This window comes from Seriola dumerili, unplaced genomic scaffold (assembly GCF_002260705.1).
Source record: "Seriola dumerili isolate Sdu_G_001 unplaced genomic scaffold, Sdu_1.0 BDQW01000242.1, whole genome shotgun sequence".
Classification (NCBI taxonomy): domain Eukaryota; kingdom Metazoa; phylum Chordata; class Actinopteri; order Carangiformes; family Carangidae; genus Seriola; species Seriola dumerili.
The window spans coordinates 6,774,340-6,794,864 of NW_019174497.1; the positions used below are offsets into that span (position 1 = coordinate 6,774,340).

The window sequence follows — 20,525 nt, forward strand, 5'->3', positions numbered from 1 at the left end:
ACATAAAACAGATGTAATAAACACAAGTAATAAAACTAAACTACACATTTATTCCAATTAAACTCATTTATTGATGGCAAAAAGCGATACCCCCCTTTACTGCTTGTGAATTATAAGATAACTTAAATGAGATCAGCTGATTGTAATCAAAGTGTGACAAGTGATTATGGGTCACCTGTATCTGCACAGCAAGGTTTCAGTGTTGTAAGGTCAATGTTAAAGAAATGGGAAAGAGTATGTAATAGGTGTGACTGTGGCTCATGCAGGCTTCTCTGTGCAAAAAGGGAATTAATGAGGGATGAACCTGGTGGCAGCAGCTTCAAGCTGTGGGGAAGGTCCTGGAAGTGCAGTCAACACAATCCATCATTCAGGTTACTGTCCAGTCAAGATGCAATATCACAATATCTACTGTGATTGAAAAAGCCTTCAAAAAAGCACAAGTGTTACTAATAACTTGGCTCCGTTGTATTCTAGTGTCATAGTAAGCCAGGACAGTGCATTACAGCGCCAGGACCCTGAAACCAAATAAGCTAAATGCAATTCAGCTATGATTAATTAATTTAACATTTTTTAAAAGGTAACATTTAAAAATGTCTTTCATGAATGAGGCCATTGTTGTCCATCATAGGTAGAATAACCCTCAGTAGCACTGTATACACCAAAATGAGAAGCTCTTACTCATTTCAGGAGTAAGCTGGAAAAGAGAACCTGCTCTTGGTAACACTGGCATACAAACACAGCACACGTGAGAGGTGTGTCACCTTATCTGACTTTACAGCAAACAACTGGTGCCTGATGCCAAGCTAATCTGTTGAATTATGAACAAGGATATACAAATAATTAACACGCCAAACGACAAGCAGTTCTGATGAAAAAAATATAATTAAATTCTTGATCAGGTCATAATCAGGATAATAAAATTTGGGTTATTATCAACACCTATTAAACTGTGATTTCCAATGTGTAACATTATGGTACTGAAAGCACATGAAGGGTTTTATAGTTTTAGAGCACTGACCTTCACACAGGTGGGTAATTACAACTTGGAAGCATCAGACTTCCTTTAACTTGCTAGCAGTGGATACATTGGATCTGCATAAGTCACACTCAAAAAGAAGAGAGTGTGCACAGCAGTCAGCTGTACTCTAAAGTATGAATTGTGACAAAGCAAGGACAGAATTAAAAAAAAACATTTTCAATAACTTGATTAAGAAAATGGATATTTATTTACATAAAACTTTGGCAACATATAACATATTTACAACATGAGAGCTTCCCTTTTACTTAAAAGAAATTTTATCACAAGAACAAACATACTAATAAATACACATTAATATTTCTTTCAACAAATTTAGGATCTGACTTGATTATAAAATGGTTGATTAAAATTTTTGAAAAACAATGATGACATATAATCACCATTTTCCAAGGCTTTAGCTACAGAAGACCCATGCAGGAAACATGGCATACTTGGAATGATAAAATCATAAATAGGAACATTAAGTCCAATTTTAACTGCTTGGCAGAACGGCACAGCTTTTCAACCTACTTCTAATCTTATAAAGTCCTGATTAAAAGAAAAGCCACCGCTTAGAACAGAAAATGTCAGGGTCAAAAGTGTTGGAGGAGGAGACTGAAAGGGACATTCATTCATCCACAAAGCCTTTCAAGTGGTTCTCCAAAGACATCTTTCAGATCTGCCATCAAAGGCACCCCTGACAAATATGGGTAAGAAGGGCTCACAGCTTTAGAATAAAACACAGAATGGACAATCTTTGCTTGCCCAATGGTTCAGGATCAGGGAAGCAGTCTCTTCCTGCTGAAGGTCTTCCCTGTGTTTGAGCGTCTCATCCGCTGGCTGAAGGGTGAGACGTCTGCTCCATCGACTTCTCTCCTCCCTGATGCAACCTCATCTACAGATTCAGAAAATAATGTGGATTGTTAGTTAAGGGTAATGACAAATATCAGAAGGGTTTTTAACCTGCTTGGTTAAAAAAATACTAAAGGGAAGTAGAGCTCTGACCTACTTGCCCATCTGGGCAAGGAGAAAATACACTACATTGTCAGAAGGTACAGACACAAAACCATGACAATCAAATTCATGTAATTAAAATCTTACTCCAAAAGCATGGGCATGAATCTGCTGCTTTAACAGCCTCCATCATCAGATTTTGGAATCTAGCAGCAGTCATGTTGAAAAAGGAAAATGCTGCCACAAGGTAGGAAGCACTTAATAGTCTTACATATTATTTTATGTCAGCGCAATAAGCTTTACCCTGGAACCTATGATTCTAAGCTATACCATGAAAACCAGTCCCATGCAAAAAGTATTTAAAAGTATGTGGACAGTATTTTGTCCACATACCTTTGGCCATGTAATGTATTCTGAATAATAAATCCTTCACTTGATTTCATCATCTACTGCCAGGTTGGCAAGATTTGGTCAGTTTCAGACATCCACCAGTTTCCCTGCTCTGGTATGAATTATTATTATTAACTTGTTACTTATGTTGTTTTATATAGTATTAGCCAGACACAATGTAATTTCTGCTGTGCACTTATCCTTGTGTATAGTTTATGACATAGCTAATCTTGAATCTTGTAAATATAAATGCAAAGACCTGATAAATATTTGACCTTACAAACTGGAAGTATATTCACATTCAGGACAACACGGTTTAACATTAAATAGGGTTATGAGCTTCTAAACAAATGGTGATAGAAAAAAATACAGCAGGTCTTTACTGAAGTATTTACAAATATTATTGACTCTTGCACCTTTCTATTAGATAGAATTAGATTGTCAGAAAACATTAACTTAGATTGAGTTGATTAGTGATATCCCGTGTAGTAAAACATATACATAAATCCATTAAGGAGGTTTCAATTCTGGATTTTATGATGCAAGGGTAGCTTTTGTTTACATCTGGATAATGGATTGTGCCCACCTGGCAAAAATAAAAACAGAACAAGCAGTGCACATCTTACCTTTAAAATTTGGAGTTCTCTTACTAGCAGAGCCCGTTTTGCCCTTGAACAACAATGGAGAGTGAGTGAGGGCCAAAATCCCGCTCGCTGTCACTGGCTTTGTCACCTTTGAGCTGGGAGGAGTCGCTACTGAAAAATGTAGAAAATAGCAGTGACAAGATAAAAGGTTTTATTCTGTAAATCCATGCATTGATTTCAGAAGAAAGTGTCAAAAACAGAAATCACTGAACCTTTGCAAAATGTTTGAAAATGCCAAGATACTATATACAAAATTAGTCCAATATTTGATTAATCAACTGTCACAAAGTTAAATTATAAAAAAATTTGACAATAAATTTCATTTCAGTCACTTATGAAGGAAAGCTAAGAAACATGTACTGGTCAGAGCTTTACATTTGTGTACATTCTCCTACTTTTGTATTTCACAAGAAATATTTGGTCAGAATAAAGAATAAATTTTAAGTCAACACTGTTTCTTAATTGCGACCCCAGTACTTTAATTTTGAAACAATGTTTTGTTACAGAATGTGTCACCCATAACTTACTTGACTTAACATCTCCATTTGCAGAAGGCCAGATGATTTCTTCATCAGCTGTCTGAGGTTCAGCGCAGTCAGCCTGCAGAGCCAGCTTCTCCATCCAGTACAAGTCTTCCAGAGGAGAGAGCGGAGATGCATCTGCAGGTGACTGTTTGGAGGTCAAGGACAATATTACAGCTTTGTTGTTTGAGGGCTCATCAATGTCGTCAATGTCCTGTAATCTGCTAACTCCAAGCTCAGCTTCCTCCAGCAACTCCTCGAGCAGTGGCTCCCCCTTCAGGCCACGATCTTTGCCTCCAACAACTCCAACCTGAACTCTCTTCCTGCGAGGCCAGCTGTTGAGGTTGTCTGGAGCCACCTTCCCTGCACTCTGAGGTGAAGGAGTCAGGGGAATGATCTCTGGATTTAGCTTTGGAGACATTGTTCCCCCAGGATGGCGAGTAGGAGTATAGGACTGGCAGATGTACGTTTGGACACTTCCACCTTTCCCAGGTGTGCTCTTGGCTGGGGTTACATGAGCACAAATAGATGGTGAGACACATCCAGGATCTCTATGTTTAGAGAACAAAGCCAAGGGGCTTTCCAGCTGAGATGGTTTCACACCAACTAAAGAACTCTGAGCACCTGATCGAGGACCTCCATCTGAGGCCAAATCGCCTGCATTCATGGAATCTGTGCGTTTGAATTTGAGCTTAGGAAGTCCAGATGTTTGCATTTCCATCTCTACTTGGTAAGTCAGAGAATTTGGAGTACTTGTGCCTTTTTGTCGACTTGGTCTTGTGGGGCCTCTAGGAGTTGAAAATCGAGGGGAATCATTTCCGTAGCCCAAACGAGCAGCAGCCTCCCTCTGTTGGCGGTCAGGGGTCTGCCTGAAGCCATAGCTACGCCCGGGTGTACCTTGGTGCGCCACACGTGGTTTAGGAGAGACTGTGTTCAACAGAAAGTCTTCATCAGACTTTGAAGGCTTTCGTGAAAAGCTAATGTTCATCTTGAGACCTCCACTAAACTGGGTCTTTACAACTTCTGCAGCTACAATGTCCATGCTATCATCATCTGTGGTGGCAGAGTTACAATGTGAAGAGTCACACTGCTGTGGATCTGTATGGGAACTAGAGTCAGTTTCAGAGGACTGGGAAGGTTCAGCCTGTACTTCTGTTGTACCTGACTGCATGTTCTTTTCCACAAGGTCACAGTAGTTCTCAGCAGACTTTGTGCTTTGTTTGGAGGGAACATTCTCACTAGCCTGTGATCTCAGGTTATGTCTGGTGGTTCTTGCACCTTGACCAGACCTTGCTCTTGTTAGGGACTTTGCTGGAGACTTTGCTGAAGTATTTGACCCTTCTGAAACAGTACTACCTCCTACTGGTGTAAAGGCTGGCCTACGTGGGGATGCAATATTTGAACTTTTGCTAGGAGTTCGCCCAGAGCGAGTAATCATTTTGTGAGTAGGACTAGGGGTCTTTGTTTGAGTTCTAGTGTTGGGTTTAGGGGAGAGGTGGTGGTCTAGAGGTGGTGTGGATTCTGGAGGAGGCATTTCCATTATACCAACAGTGTCTGTTTTTTCAGGTGTTTTCATCCTGTTGAGTTTTTCAGAGGACCTTTGATTTCTTTCCTGTGTCAAAATAACACTACTTGCATTTTCAGCAACTCTTACTAGGCTTAATTGACAAGTCTTTTCTGGGGTGTTGAAAATGTCTCTTTTAGTGTTTGTGTTTTTGACAGGACTGCTGAACTTGTTTGGCGTTTTCACCAGTCTTGGAGAACTGTGGGATGCAACACAAGGCGACTCTGGCACCTTGAAAGTGGCACTGTTCTCCACCACTCTAAATTTGCGTGGAGATGGAGACCATGTGACGCTCTTTTTGGGAGTCTTGGAAATTGGGCTACTGAGCAGATATAATCCAGAAGATGAACTGCATTCAACCAAGGCCTTGACTGGAGTCCTGAGAATACCCTTCAGCGGGCTCCTCACAGGGTTTTCCTTAGTAGGTGTCTCTACAACAAGAGTCCTTCTGGCTGGCGATCTGAAAGGACTGCCCCTCAGAGCCATGCCAAGCTCATGAGAACTACCACCTGCAGGGCTCTCTGCAACAGAGAAAACACGCATCCTGGATGAAGGTGGCGTTTTGGGGGTTCCTTGGGTTCGAGGGGTCCTCGGTGTCTTGGGAGTTGTGTTTCCAGGAATGGCCCTCCCACGTTTACTGGATGACTTTGTTGGTGTTTTATTTGGGCTCTAAGGAAAAAAACCAAAATATTTGAATTTGACTCACATTTGATATAAATGCACAATATTAGAATTTATCCTTGTCCCCTATGAACTTTTTTATCTTGAAAAATCACTGGACTCAGTAAAGGGGACAATTCAGCATATTAGGATGTTGAGAGGATGAATGGACATGGCTATTAAATGAATGGCTCCACAGATCTGTTGAACCAGCAATGCTACAAAACTTCTATGTGAAAATATTCAATATTCCTGGGACACATGAAGGTGACACATGAAATTATGTTGTGACAGTGATGTCTTTGTCAATTCCCATTCTACACTAATCTGTGAAGAAAATAAAAAAGCCTTTAGGTGCAGGTACTAATGCATGTGATATTTTTAGTGACCTAAATTATTAAATAGAGAACTTACCTCAAAGACACTGGAGTCTGTGGACAGCCGTGATCTGGTGGCTCTGGTTGCACCAGACTGGTCAGATGAATGACCAGGGGAATCAGCAGCCCCGAAAAGAAGACGCATGGGGGACCGAACTGTTTTTACGTTAACTCCACTAATTTTACCATCACTGGGAGTAAGCTGGGAGGCAGATAGAGCCCTGTCCAGGTTGCGGGAGCGAGGTTGAGAATTTGAGTAGAAGATGTTTGAGTGTCCTCTGGCAAACTTCTTAATCCTGGGGCTCCTTCTTAGGTCTGATACAAAACCAAAGCACAAAAAGACGTGACAAAATAACCAGCATGTATTTAACACACTTAGAGATTCTTTTAATGATGTCAAATTATTCCTTATGTTTTAAAAAGAAGTATTAATTTCCAATATAACAATAACCAATGTCAAAAATAAATAAATAAATACAATTACATTCTATTTCCAAATGAAACATATTTATTGAAGCGAGACTAGTTTTATAAATAAAGTGAGGTATTTTATTCAAAACCTAAAGCTTCATGTAGAGGCAAATTTATAAAATTGTAAATTGGATTTAATTTTTGTACCAATAGATTCCTATTATGTTTATTTCTCATCCTTTTCAACACCCACTATTGTTGTGTACTTTAACACAGGACAAATACAGATTATAGTAATTCCTACATTCACAAAAATATATTTAGAATTGAAAAAGGACTAAATATTGTAATATTATCAAATACCTTCTGCAGGTTTTACTGGTGACTCTTCCACAATACACTCCTCAGTTGGGACAGATCTCCTGAAAAAGAAATTGTAAAGAAGACAGTAAACATCTTTAGTTTACAGTAATTAGCAACTACATGTGATGTTTGGGTCAAAAAATTCTTGTCCAAAAGGAAAACTGTCGATAATTCAAACATACCTTCCCATTTTCTGCCGGTATAGGAGGCGGCTGGACACTTGCTTGTGGAGGGGCGTTTCACACACTTTCTTTGTTAGAAGTTTGTGTCTCTCTGAAAAGGAAGAATTTCCTGTTAGAAGATTTTCTAATTAGGGCCATTCAAATGGCTTTTTTTTTTGCTGTCAGTCCAGCAGGGAATATCTGAACAAGTTGCTGGATAAAATATTGAAAACAAAGATTATTTGGGAGATTTTATACGTCCTGTTGATTAATCAAAAGTTACAACAGAATTTCTTTAAATTAATCTGTCATACTGTATCAGTTTACCTTCAGATTCATGAGATCTCTTGCGTTTCAGTCCTTCCACAGCGGACACAGACTGGCTCCTCGGCAGCTTGGCTTTCTTTGAGGGTGAAACAATCTCCTGGTTGAACAGGTTTCTTCTCACCTTGGTCACCTCTGTGGACAATCAGAACATGATCTGTATTTAAGACTGTAATGTCAACATGGTGGTGCCTACTGCCTATTTCATAACTAATTAAAGATATCATTAATGTGATACTGCTCCCAAAATATAACTTTGGAGTATGAAACAATCTCCTCCCTGTCAGCTTGAAAGGACGACATAAGGAGTTTGTAGTTTGCTTGACTGGGGTCAGCTTGAATTCAGTCAGGTACAGTGCCTCGTCCTCTTCAAAAAGGTGGTATATTTACCACATTCTACCCTAACCAAGAATAATTACAAGATACTGCGTAAACTAGTGGACAGCATAGGAGTGAATTGTTCTGTAGAGGTTTCTGACTTTTCTGATTACATTTTTGATACAATTTGAAGTACAAGTTTTCCCCCGTCACTGCTCTTCATTAAGCAGAAAACTACAAACTTTTTACATTCAAACCTACAGAGGTTCAGTTTTATATTCAAAAGACTGAGATCAAGAAGATTGTTGGGTGGCATGTTTAGTGCTGATAGTTGAATGTGAAACAGAACATACCTTGTGTTTCTTGTTTCTGAGGTTGTGGTTCTGTGACAGGTTTCTCCAAAGCAACACACACCTTTGACTTGGACTAATGAAAATATAAAAAAGGCAGGTAAGATCACCTGGAGAGGAGAGCTGAAATAACTATGAAACATATGTCTTGATGGCGATGGTCTTCACACAGGACAACACAGTAAGCATTTGAGTAAGCAGTAACCCAGCAATTAGAGATACTATTTCATAATAATCCAACAGAGATATGAATGGTGATTAATTGTGTGGCCATCTTACAGCTCTTGTAGTCTTTTTGGGAATCTCTATTTGGCGAAGACTCTGAGATGATTCAGTCATACTGCGATGACGAGTCAGCATCCCACTCCTGAGAACAAAAAAATAAAAACTTGAATTCTGGACATGTATGTATGTAAAATATGTACGTCATACAGCTCAGACAACTGCTTCTAAAACTTCAATTACTGTAATTCCATTTCAGTGACAAAGTGCAAGAGCATCTTCATCATGTTTACTTAAACAACTCCTCTTTATTGTTTTATCTAAGATTTTTTCTTTAATTCCATGCCATTTCTGATTTGCCATGACCAAACAGTGTCTTTCTAGGAAAAAATGCAGTCCCCCCTCACCTCCTCTTGCTGGCTGAGCGATTTCGCAGGTCCTGCAGGCGATCTTTGCCATCCAAAACCAGACTGTGTGTGGAGAGTGGAGGGGAGGAGGCCGAAGGAGAAACGCTGTCCTTGGCAAATGACTCATCGCTGAAGAAGTCAGCAGGCAGAACAGCCACCAAAGCCTCAGGGAGCTGGGTGCCCAGACTGTTGTAGATGTCTGCAAGCACCCTGGGTACAGCGGTCAGGAACCTGCCATGATGTGGAAATGCTATTGTTAGAATCTTACAATTATAGATGAGAAATATTTGGCTCATTCAGAATCACTATTTCCCATTACAATTCAACATCGATGCACTGATGGACCAAGTTGGTATTTTTCATATTTAAAAAAGAAAAAAAGAGAGCAGTAAAAGTGATTTGGCCAAATAAGTAAAGAGTACAGGAAACTGTAAAATCAGGGATTTGTAACTAACTATATTATAACTCTGTCTATGGCCTGTCAGTTGGCTCCTACAATTCTTATCAACTATTGCTTCCACATTGTCTTTTACTTCAACATTGTTTGTCTTCAAAGTAATTGCCTTCTTCTGGGGGATACAAAAAAAATATAATTCCTGCGCCCCCACACACTTACCCTGGGAGAACCTCGTCTTGAAGGAACCTAGCCAAGCAAACTGGGTCTTTTGTTAGGGAGATTATCCTGAGCATTTCAGCCACCTGAGAAACAGGAAAGGTTTGAATTTACTCAATTTATATTTGCTCTATTGTGCAGCCAGTGGCATTAAGGACATAAAATGGTTTCAAGCTGTTAATAAAAGTAGATTTAATGTTGAAATAATTCAATACAATCTGAAATCTATTAGCAAGTAGTGATAGGGAATACATCATCTTTATCAGCATCTCTATCAGAAAAGCACCTATTTTTTCATCAGTGTGGCTTACAAAAGAATGGCAGTGCAAACGTACAAAAACTGCATGCTCTGTTGCCACAAATTACTTTCTTGACCTTTGCCATTACATAAAATCAAATTAAAATGTACCAGAAAGTAGTCAATAGTGAGCATCTTACCTCCTCTGCCATCTGATCAGCATCCAGTGAGTCAGACTGCTTTGAAGAAGAAAGTCTGCACAACTCCAGCCTCAACACCGCCTGAAGCTGGCACCTAGAGGAGTCAACCGGTGTTACTGATGCTGAAATAAAACTGACTCATACATAAAATGATTTAAGAATAAAATAACTTTTTGAACCTACATTTATCAAGAAAGAAGAGATTTTATCAGAAATTACCACAAACAGACACACACAAAGTACACATTTCTGAGACAGGGGAGACAGTATAACCACAGCCAGGGGTATAAGGAGCTGGTTAGTAAGGTGAGTTTTGCACATTTTACTGGGTTAGATAACACTCACTCTCTGACTTTGCTATCAACATCAGCACCCATGCCATAGAGCTGTCGGATTGATTTGCTGGTCTTAAGGAGATGCTGCTGGACAAACAGGGAGGACTTCATCTATAAAGAAGACAGAAAAGTTTAGGCATGCAAATTAATCACAGTCCAACTGCTGAACTGGGTTATCATGTATTTCATATGATGCATTGAATGCTTTCATTATCCTGATAACAAACGTTTCTGCATCTTATAAACACCTTCTTGTTTTTCCCTACAGTGGGCATGTAAATTTGACAGAATTTCAAACCTTTATTAACATTAACATTTATTGACAACTGAAATCACAATGTATGACTATCCACAATTGTGCAGCACTACCAATTAAAACACTCAATTAATCCACAATCAAACAATAAAAAAAGTCTGTTGCAAAGATCAAAGTGAGTCAGGTCAGACTGCAGAATGTGTCTCACCTCTGGATGTGATTCTGCCACAAAGAAAGTTTTCACAGCAAACAGGAGCTGCTGGACAGCAGTGAGGACACACAAGTCTCTCTCTGCCAGAGTCTTCTCGTAACTGGACTTCAGGTGGGACAGGAGCTCTGTCTCACTGATGAAACCTGGGCAAAGGGAGGAGATACATTAACATATTTGAGTTTAACACTTCAGGAAATACACATTTGGTTTCTTGCAGAGAAAGACCTGAGTTTCAACTTATGCTATAGCAGGGTGATATCTGAACAGAATGGTAAAGTTCTGACAGACACTCACTGATAGTGTTTGCTCCCCCAGATTTGTTCCTGTCACTTGACCGTCTCTTCCCCGGTCGGTCTGGCCCCCTGCCATCTGCCCCCAGCTGCTCGGCCTCAGCCTGGTTCTTCTGGGCTTTCACATTCAGCCGTGCCACATTCAGCATCTGCAGGGAGCGGCTCATGGTCTTCATCTTCTGTTTCACTGGTGTGCACTGGGCACCACCTGGAGATCAAAAACGGGAAATGTTACACAGAAAAATAATATTTGCTGAGATGTTGAGATCTTCACAGAATAATCCTAATCCCAATTTTTAACAATTAAAACAAAAAGTTAATGAATGTCTACAAGAATAATGTGAAGATTTTTACAGTCTACAGGATGTTCACAGGAAGCCAAAAGTATACATAAAATTTGATTTGTAGCTCTCATACGTTTTTTGCCCCTCTTGTTGTTTGTTCCCTGAGACGTCTGGTACAGTTCAGCCAGACCACTGATCAGCTCCTGCTGTAGGACAGCCGACGACTCCTCCTCTCTCTGCTCTGGCACTGCATGCAGCAATCTGTACAACAAAGTAAAACATCAGAACCATGTGTAACTTTTTTGTGGTGGGGTTGAGTTTGTTGTAAGTTGTTTTTAATTATTATTATTGTGTTTAAAGCTGTGTATAACTCTCGCTTCAAAAAGGTGCTATAATTATTAATATAAAAATTTTGAAATCAGAATCCACTTACCTCATTGACTCCATTAAATGAGAGCTCACTCCGGACTGGTCTGACTGAGGGAACCAAGTTTCCAACACACCTGTTGTCAGTGGGCAATGGCTGACTTCCTGCTGAGCCCACTCAGGAACCACATGATCCTTTAGCTTTTCTGAGGAGTAAACAAATACAAAGAAATTGTTGAGCAACACAAAAATGAAAATTAAAAACTGTTACACATGCTACACATTTAACACAGTTCACTTCCTTTAAAGGACCAGTGTGTAGGATTTATGGGGGATCTATTGGCAGAAATGGAATATAATATTTATAATTACGTTTTCATTAGTGTATAATCACCTGAAACTAAGAACCAATGTGTTTTCATTAGCTTCGATTGAGCCCTTCATATCTAAAGCCTATCTACACAGGGAATGCATCATCTTCCACTGAGCTTGCCATGTTTCTACAAAAGCCCAGAGCGGACAAACCACACACAGGCTCTAAAGTGAGCCTTACATGTTTTTGCATTACATCAAGGCCACCGTAGGTTCTCCTACACACTTGGAAAGGGAGGGTTGAGAGGAGGGGTATTGGTTGGGTGCAATCTGCAACCTTGCTGTGAAAATGAAGCCTCCTTGGCAGAGGTAACCATCTTGATAAGGATCCCTTAGATTGTTTTTTGAAGTGTTCTGATCAAGATGCCATACTAAGTGGGAAGGACTTGAAGAATCTACTTGACAATGTTCACTGTTGGAAAACAGTGACACAGTTTCAAGCTTATCCTAAAACTAGTTTTCCTAATATATACATACAAGCAATAAATCTGCAATAGCCAATATCTGATGATATATTGACCTGAGCGATTTATCGGCCTAAGTCTAATCCTTACCATTGAGACGGTCATTGTCTTCCTCCATGATGTCATACACTACTCCAAGAACACTGCTCACAACATCTGGCAGGTCAGCTGAAGTATCAGCTGTTGCAGGGGCAATAGTTTCAGTGGTCAGGAGCGGGTCATGTCCAGTGATTTCAGGCTGAAGAATGGTGAGCAGAGCTGTAGAGTGTGACCAGGGAGAGAGGACAGCCGAGCACACCAGGCCGCTGTCATTCACCTCAGCAAGCTGGGGAACAAAGTGAATAAGTGAGAAAATTGAATCAGTAAACTCACACAGCAAAGAAGGCCAATAGCCTTTGCCAACGCCAGCGCGATATTTGCGATTAAACAGAGCAGAGGAAATGGATAGACAGAACATGCCACTTAGTTCAGCTTCATAGCCTGCTTGCTTTTCATGGTTGTAAATAGAACTTTTTGGCCTAATTCCATTTCCCCCAATTGTAGCAACGGACAGAAGGGAAACAACAGAAAAGTGAGGGTCAACAAAAGAGAGAGAGATGCAAGCCAGAAACAACTGTTTCTATGTACCTTGCCCTGCTGATTTTGAGTGATTATTGTGAATGCTCCAATTATTAAATGTAAATAAATATTTTTTGTGATGACGATTTACATTACGATAACATAGCACATTAACATTAAATGTATTTGTTATTCTGTTGTGGCCGAAACTTTGTATTGTCAAAGTCAATTGCAGCACAGCACAACAAAATAAGTTAACAGTTATATTTTTATTCTTTGGATTTACCAAAGGGTGGTGGTTAAGTGGTTTACGTCGCGTTTCGACCAAGAAGTGCCTGGAACTTTAAGTTCCAGGTACCTTTCTTCAGGACCTAAAAGGTTCCTGTGGCCCATTGTTGTCTGCATTTTCACTGCAGCCTAAAGTCCCAGATTATGCAAAATTATTACTTGACATTACATTATTCACTGCACTTTGAGGACATAACATGAACAGAAATACAGGACAAATTGCGTCCCGTATATATTCATTACAGGACGCAGCATTTTATTTTCAATTAATGGCAGTCCCGTATGATACGTGATGGATGGAAACCCTAGCCACTCCGGTTGTTGTGGTTCTTTAATTTTTTGAAGTCCTGTTTCAGTTTCGCAGTGTGGAAAATGTTGAGCTTGCTCACTCCCTGCGAACTTTTAAACATCGTGGATGAAATAAAATGCAGCAAGTACTCCACCAGTCAGAAATGTTCACCACGGTAGACCACACCCCCAAAGTACTACCCCCCAACCAGGGACTTTTTTGGGGGTCGATCAATTACCCCAGAACTAAATTTAGACCCTGGTTCCTGTGGTGGAAACGCACATAGTTCCTCAAAAGGTTCCTGGTATCTGGGGAAAGTTCCTGCAGTGGAAACGCAGCTAAAGCCTTAACCTGTCTTGCGTAAAACAGGACTGCTGTTTTTGGATATCTCACCATGTGCAGAGCTTGAGCAGACAGTTCCATGAGGAGATGCTGGAAGGTAGCAGCTCCCTGGTCACTGCTGCTGGAGCACTGAAGCACCCATGACTCTGTGGAGGCCTGTGTCAGCGATGAGGCATCCCAGCCCTGCAGCACTCCTTTCAGACACACCTCCACAGACTCTGGGAGAAGCCTCTGTCTGCAAGACACTGGCTCAACCATGACTTCACAGCTCTGTGTCACATCACCTGTTTGGGTGAAGAATAGCAGAAACAACATGAATAATGGCATTTCATTTTCAGCTTTATATTACATGCTTAATTTCCTGTGGTGTTTTATCATCTCATATCACTTCCACCATTGCATTTGGTTCGTGTTCAGATTTTGCAGCATTTATAATCTTGATTTGTTTCAGACATTGTTATACAGCCCCGGGTTCCTGTTTCCTCTTCATCTGCATGTTCATTTGTTTTATGCCATGTGTTTCAACGAGGCAGATAAATATTCACAAATAAACTAAAATCTCAAGACAGTGAGGATGTACAGTATATTGACTAATAGTAATTGTATTTAAACCACAGACCACAGCTGCACTGTTTCACAGATGTTTGAGTTGTAATATGATGTTAAGAATTCAGGTCCATGTTACCAACCTTGCTCCCACCGCAGAATACCCCCTATGACAGGAAAAGCCAGGCGGTAGAGCCTTTCAGAGGACAGCAGGTATCCAATGCTGGACTTGAATGCAAACGCCTCTGGCCTGAAGCCTGAGTCTGGCTCCTGACTGCAGCAGAGGTTCAGCAGTGCAACTAAAGGGATCACTCTGCCACCCATATGAGCCAGGACCTCGGACAGCTTGTCAGATCCAAGGCAGTCCTCACACCTCATCATCTGCAAGACAAATGGTTGGAGTTGCTTATATCAAGTAATAGGATTTAGACAGCTACTTTGGCAGGAAGGTATCCGATAGAAATGCTTAGATGGTTACAGCCATTCTAAAATCCACACTGACTAGTCACATAGTAAAGAATCTGAGTTAAGTTTGGGTTAATGACTTGAATGTGAAGCTGTTTAATCACATGTTTGATGATCCTGTTTCTGCCACAGGAGAAGTACATTTACTTTTTAGACACTTATCTTGGATTTAGAAAATGGCCAATTTTCAGGGTTTTCATGTTCTTCTTTGACTACACTGGTTATAGAAAATAAAAACTGACTGTACATAGCTGCTTAATTGATATATCCATACTAATGATTGTGTTCTTACAGACCATAATCAACCACTTTTAGGTTAGATTGAATATTTTCTTTTTATAATGGTAACAATATTCCCAAAACATTGTCAGCTGGTTGTTGAAGTATAGAGTCGTAGTCATGAATACTTCATTATTGTCCAGCTGTCTGCTGTACTCACCTGGTCGTGGGATCTACTGTCAATCCAGTGCAGCACAACCTGTCGCTGCAGCAACATGTCGTGGAGACCCCTGGATATGATGTGGTCTGTCACATCTGAAGGCAGGTCATGGTTTTCCAGAGAAAGATAGTCCACAAGTTGTTTCCTGGACCGTGGACACTTCGAGGCAATAAACACCACATTCCTCCCGTTGCTTGAAATATCATCCTCCTGTGAAACATTAGGCTTTCCAGCTCGGCTCGACTTCCTCGGCCTCAGGGACAGTTTAGTGGGAGAGGTGATGTCTGGTCTGTCCCATTGGAAGTCCAGCAGGGTTTCTTTGAGTGAGTTTTGAACTGAAGCAGACTTGCTGGATTGCTGCTTCTGCTGATGAGGGCACAGTTTATCCTTAACGTCAAATTTGGCTTCAAACTCTTGTTCAAAGTCCTCAAAAGTTTTGTGCCGGAGCTCCTTGAAGTCCGATCCCCTCGATATGAGGCTATTACGGCCAGTTTTAGACTGAAAAAACTTATAACCCCAGCGCACTTTGTCAAATCCGTATTTGTAACCGAAATGCAGAAGAATGTGTAATATTCCTCGTTTCACTAAACGACTCCTGACATTCAGCTGATCGCTTGAATCACGATCTCCATAATCAACATCGATAACAAAAACCAAGTTGTGTAAAGCCATACCGTCAATTGCAGCTTCTCCAAAGACAGCGAGTGGCTCCAGAGCACCTTGACTCAACGATAAGCCATGAAAACAGGGCAGCCTCGGTCGAACGTATTCAACTCCACTGTCACTACATTAATAAATTTAGTCAAACGGGTTGTTCATTGTGTGTGGACACAGGGACGCCATTTACATGCCAACATCAGTAAGCTAACTTCAGCTAACCGTCGAAGCTACCAACGTTCGAGTTAACGTAATTGCAAGTTAGTTTCAGTTAGTCTGACACCGGGTATTTGAAATGCCTTGTTACATACACTAGAGAAGCAACACGCCCGAGCTTATCTGATTATTATTAAAAGTTCATGTAACGTTATTCGCATACCGAGACTTCACATACGCCATTTTCTCTACCCCATCCGTCCTTAATTGTTCGCGCTCCTTCAATGAAAGCCCACCCATTCGGTGTGATTGGTTACATCCTGTACACATAATAGTTTCATTGGTCCAAAATCATGCGTAATCAAGTCGACGATAATGTTGAGTTTTTATTGGACAAATGCGCCTTCAATCAAATCTGAATTTAACTGTACATGTCACATGACATAAGATTGGGCAGGAATCAACGCTTGACAAGTGCCTCTTACATTTAACTTTTAAAAACACTTTTATTCCAAACTGTTTTATCCCTTTCTACTTTACTATTTCTACAGGAAAAACTAAGGACAGTTAAATAAATTATATCCCCATATTTAGTTGTCTCTTATTTGTCTTATATGACAGAAATATATGTCAAAAAATGAATGATTGGAAAACCTAAAAATAGTAGTAGTAGACTGTTAAAATTGAATTACATAAAAAGTAAAGACCCATAAATATACTGAGTAAAAACAAACCATGTACAGAGCATGAAATTATACAAATGTCTAACAATTATGGCTTGCATTTAAAAACTGAATTTGAACATTTTCATCTTCAAAAAAAGACACTGCTGACCACAGTACATGTTACTACACCACCAGGGGCATCTAGGTAAACTAAGCTTATGATGAGACATAAGTGAAAGAATTGTATGAATGGCATTTGACATTGTAAAAATGTTTGACTGTTTTGATTTATCAACAAATGTAGTATTGTACTTTGTTTCAGCGGCCTGCTGAAACAAAGTACAATACTACGTATGTGTGTTTAAGGAGAGAAACAAAGCTAAAAATGAGCAAAGCACCCTTTTTTATGTTGGTCCCCTGATGACTATTTACTTGGTGTGCCAAGTAAAGCAGTGAGAATGAGAGCTTGGCATCCATAATCATTCTTCATCTCTCACTGCCTAAAATGGAAAAACCCTCCTTCAGAGCAACAGGTCTGGGTTTATTGGATTTTCAGTGTTTCAAAGAAGGGTGCACTGAGTCTGCAGACCACAGAAAATGCTTGTATGGTGTTACATTTGGATTTCCAGGTTGGTCTATATCAATTAACTGACAAAAACTTTGACTGCATAATTTGAGAATATATTAATACATCTGATATGTTTTTGTTGCTTATAAATTAAGTCACAACATTGTATAGTGCCTGATCATGTGTATACTGCACGTGTTTTCATAATAACTAGTACTCATGTTTTCATTATAGCCTTGGAAATAGCTACGACCAAAATCCTTGAAAGAGACATTATATCATCTACGTACACAGACCCAGCTTGTCTGTTTTTCAGATAGTTTAGCGGAGCACATGGACAGAGTGAGTGTAGCATCTTTCTCCTTCTACCCAGGACTGGAGGGCAAACCAGAAAAAGAGTGATTTCAGGAAGGGGAACACTGGGAGAGGAGGTATGTGGGTCACCTTCTGTTTTGCATCCGTAATCACCTCTTTTCTACAGCACCAGGGGGAGATGAAGAGCTTAGAAAAAGCTTTGAAATAGAGAGAGAGATCAAAGAAGCATGCTGAATGTTCTAGACTCTGCCTTCCGAGTCCCGCCAGACTCCCCATAAGTCATGAGACCAGGATGTAGGTCAGGGATGCTCTCAGGAGCTTGCAGCTCTTAAGACAACATACACAGTCAGACGACATACATACATATGCACGTGCACATTTATGGACATAATGCTTTCCCTAGCCTCTTACCCATAGCTAAATACCCTAACACTAACCCTGACTTGATTCTAACCTGAACCCTAAAAAATCTTAACCCTCCTACAGCCCGTCAAAGTTTGTCGACACGAGACAGAATGTCCTCAATTTGAACTAAATCCATCCACACAAATGTAGAAAGATATATGCATGCATACACAGACAAGTATCCGTAAATGCCCCCAAATACTGTTAGTTATGTTCAGGTCACTCAGTGACTAATCTTTTTCAGGGGTCAAAGTTCATGCATAACATAACTGAAAAAAGAGTTGACCATAGTGAGTATTGCATGGGGAATAACGGAAAATAAAGTAAAAAAAGTGACACGTCTCAACAACCATTGCATGGATTGGCATGAAAGGTAGTACTCCTCTTGCTCCCCAGACAATGAATCCTAATGGCACTAACATTTAGCAAATCCAATACTTAAGTTTATATCAGAACACCCATGAAACTATTATTTGATCATAACATTAGCATATTAATGGCCTCATTGCATACCGTAATGGACACTAACAAATTACCATTATACACCCATTGCTATAATTGCTACAAATAGATGAATCAAAATGCAATTAGGGGGAGTTTGCGGATGGGAGTTCTGAGACGGAAACAGTGCAAACGCACAATAGCACCAACAGGCTGCTTACCATAATGTTCTGTGGGTGGAATCACTGAGCAGATGCTTTCAACTTGGCAGAGAGGTCACTTGTTCCAAAGCAAATATTGTACCAGATATTATTCATGCTGCATGTATGAGAGCTAGAGTAGCCTTGCCAACATTTAAATTAAGTCTTTTTCACGTCATTGAAGTGGAACAGTCTTCATTCACTGCTATCTTGAAAACCTTTTCTGATCCTACTGACCATAAAAATGCCCCTGCAGACCAGTTTCCCGGATTTTGTTTGTATTACAAACAACTGCAGATAACTGGACCATTTTGGGGACATTTTCTACTTGTTTTTGGTTCATTTTTGTGCCAGGAATAATAAGAACAGGGTAAAACCATTACAAAATAAAATGAAACAATTATTAAGTAAAATACTCATAACAAGTTGCTCATGCAAGACCAGGATATTTTTTCACATGAAAGCAAGCGACTTATACAATTGTTTATTTGTTTAGGCTACACTGACATTTTGTACATGCATTAGCTGTCTCTATCTTGAAGCCCGCTTTATCAAAGTGCTCTGTGATTCATTACATAAGACAATTTCCACCCACTGTGTTGTGACCTCAAACAAAGTGTGGGATGGTAAATCCATCTTTGTGAGGAATCTAACTGTTTGTTGTTCACTCACAAAGGTCTTCTAGGTCCCTCTTTTATATGTTATTCTTCAAATAGACCCGTACTTGTCCTCACACACTGCGAGAGGACTAAATCAAATTTAGTAAAATCACATTTCTATTATATTTCCCTGTATTTTCTGTCTTGTATGTCCATATTAGAACATTTTATTTTGTCTTTTCTACTTACTGATTATGCAGAGTTCCTCTTTAAGTGCCTTTACTTAAAGTATACTGCAGCACTTTTCACTGGAAATGTGCAGTATTTAATGGAATCACCTGCAAAGTATTTTTTAACAGTTTCTTACTGTATTTTAGATTTACGGTGTATAACTAGAAATACATCTGTAGTTTTTTACTGTATTTTTGTAAATTTACAACACAATACTAGTCACAGTTTTGTCAGAAAGTTCCTGTATATTTACAGTATGTAATTGTATTTGAATCTACAGTATGTATCTTGTATTTAATGATAATCAAAGAATGTTATTTTACATACACATTTTACAGTCCTGGTGATAAAAACAAACAAAAAGGAAGTCATTAAAAGCAGAACTCTGAAACAAATAATGCATATTTGAAAAGAGGAGCAGGCAGGTATTTTACTTAAAGGGCGGAACATTTTACATTAATTACATTAAAATAAAGCATTAAATGTGCAAAATTCAGTTTGCAATGTGGAAATATTTCTTAATACTGGGAGGACCCACTTGTACATCCTACAGGGTTATGCAGTTTACTTTCTGCCAAGTTTTAAACTCATCACAAATAAAAGATAAGGAGGAATGTGTTTGAAATGCTCAGTAGGAAGCATTTATGTCTGTTTGCTGTTATTGCCATGTCTCATCCTGTCTGGCTTGTCAGACACCAGCTAACACGCTGTCATTACTGTAGTGCACTTAAAGCAGTCATGTCACCTTTCAAACATCTTGCCATCCCGCCCACAATGAGGGGCAAAAAAAGCATAGGCACTTTAACAAGATTCTGTATTTCCAGCATCAGCTCACCGTCAGTCAGTCTTCAGCTTTCAGGTGATGTTGACTGTTAGCCGGACAAACACAGCATCCGTACAGTTTGTTCCATCTGCTACAGGTTCTGTCTAACAGATGATTTTTGTCTGCTGCCAGGTTGTTCACAAACATGCGTCACAGGGTGGCGTGACCCCTCTTTTAACTCCTCTGCCCCGGATTACTTGCTGATTTTCAGATTTAACAAATTTC

The 20,525-nt window shown here is 39.8% G+C and overlaps 1 protein-coding gene across 1 annotated transcript; it reads right to left on the reverse strand.

Annotated features, from left to right (window-relative positions):
- Positions 1-1,282: 1,282 nt before the first annotated feature.
- ticrr (TOPBP1 interacting checkpoint and replication regulator) lies at positions 1,283-15,920 on the reverse strand. The gene is made up of 22 exons (XM_022756257.1): positions 15,241-15,920; positions 14,480-14,717; positions 13,842-14,074; positions 12,404-12,638; positions 11,545-11,683; positions 11,245-11,372; positions 10,832-11,035; positions 10,535-10,680; positions 10,081-10,175; positions 9,736-9,829; positions 9,301-9,383; positions 8,685-8,915; positions 8,335-8,422; positions 8,059-8,131; positions 7,391-7,522; positions 7,085-7,175; positions 6,903-6,961; positions 6,166-6,443; positions 5,663-5,760; positions 3,534-5,587; positions 2,989-3,117; positions 1,283-1,913 (listed from the first exon to the last, which is right to left on the reverse strand). The coding sequence occupies exons 1-22, from the start codon at positions 15,910-15,912 to the stop codon at positions 1,798-1,800; spliced, it is 5,616 nt and encodes a 1,871-aa protein (XP_022611978.1). The 5' UTR covers positions 15,913-15,920; the 3' UTR covers positions 1,283-1,797.
- Positions 15,921-20,525: the final 4,605 nt, after the last annotated feature.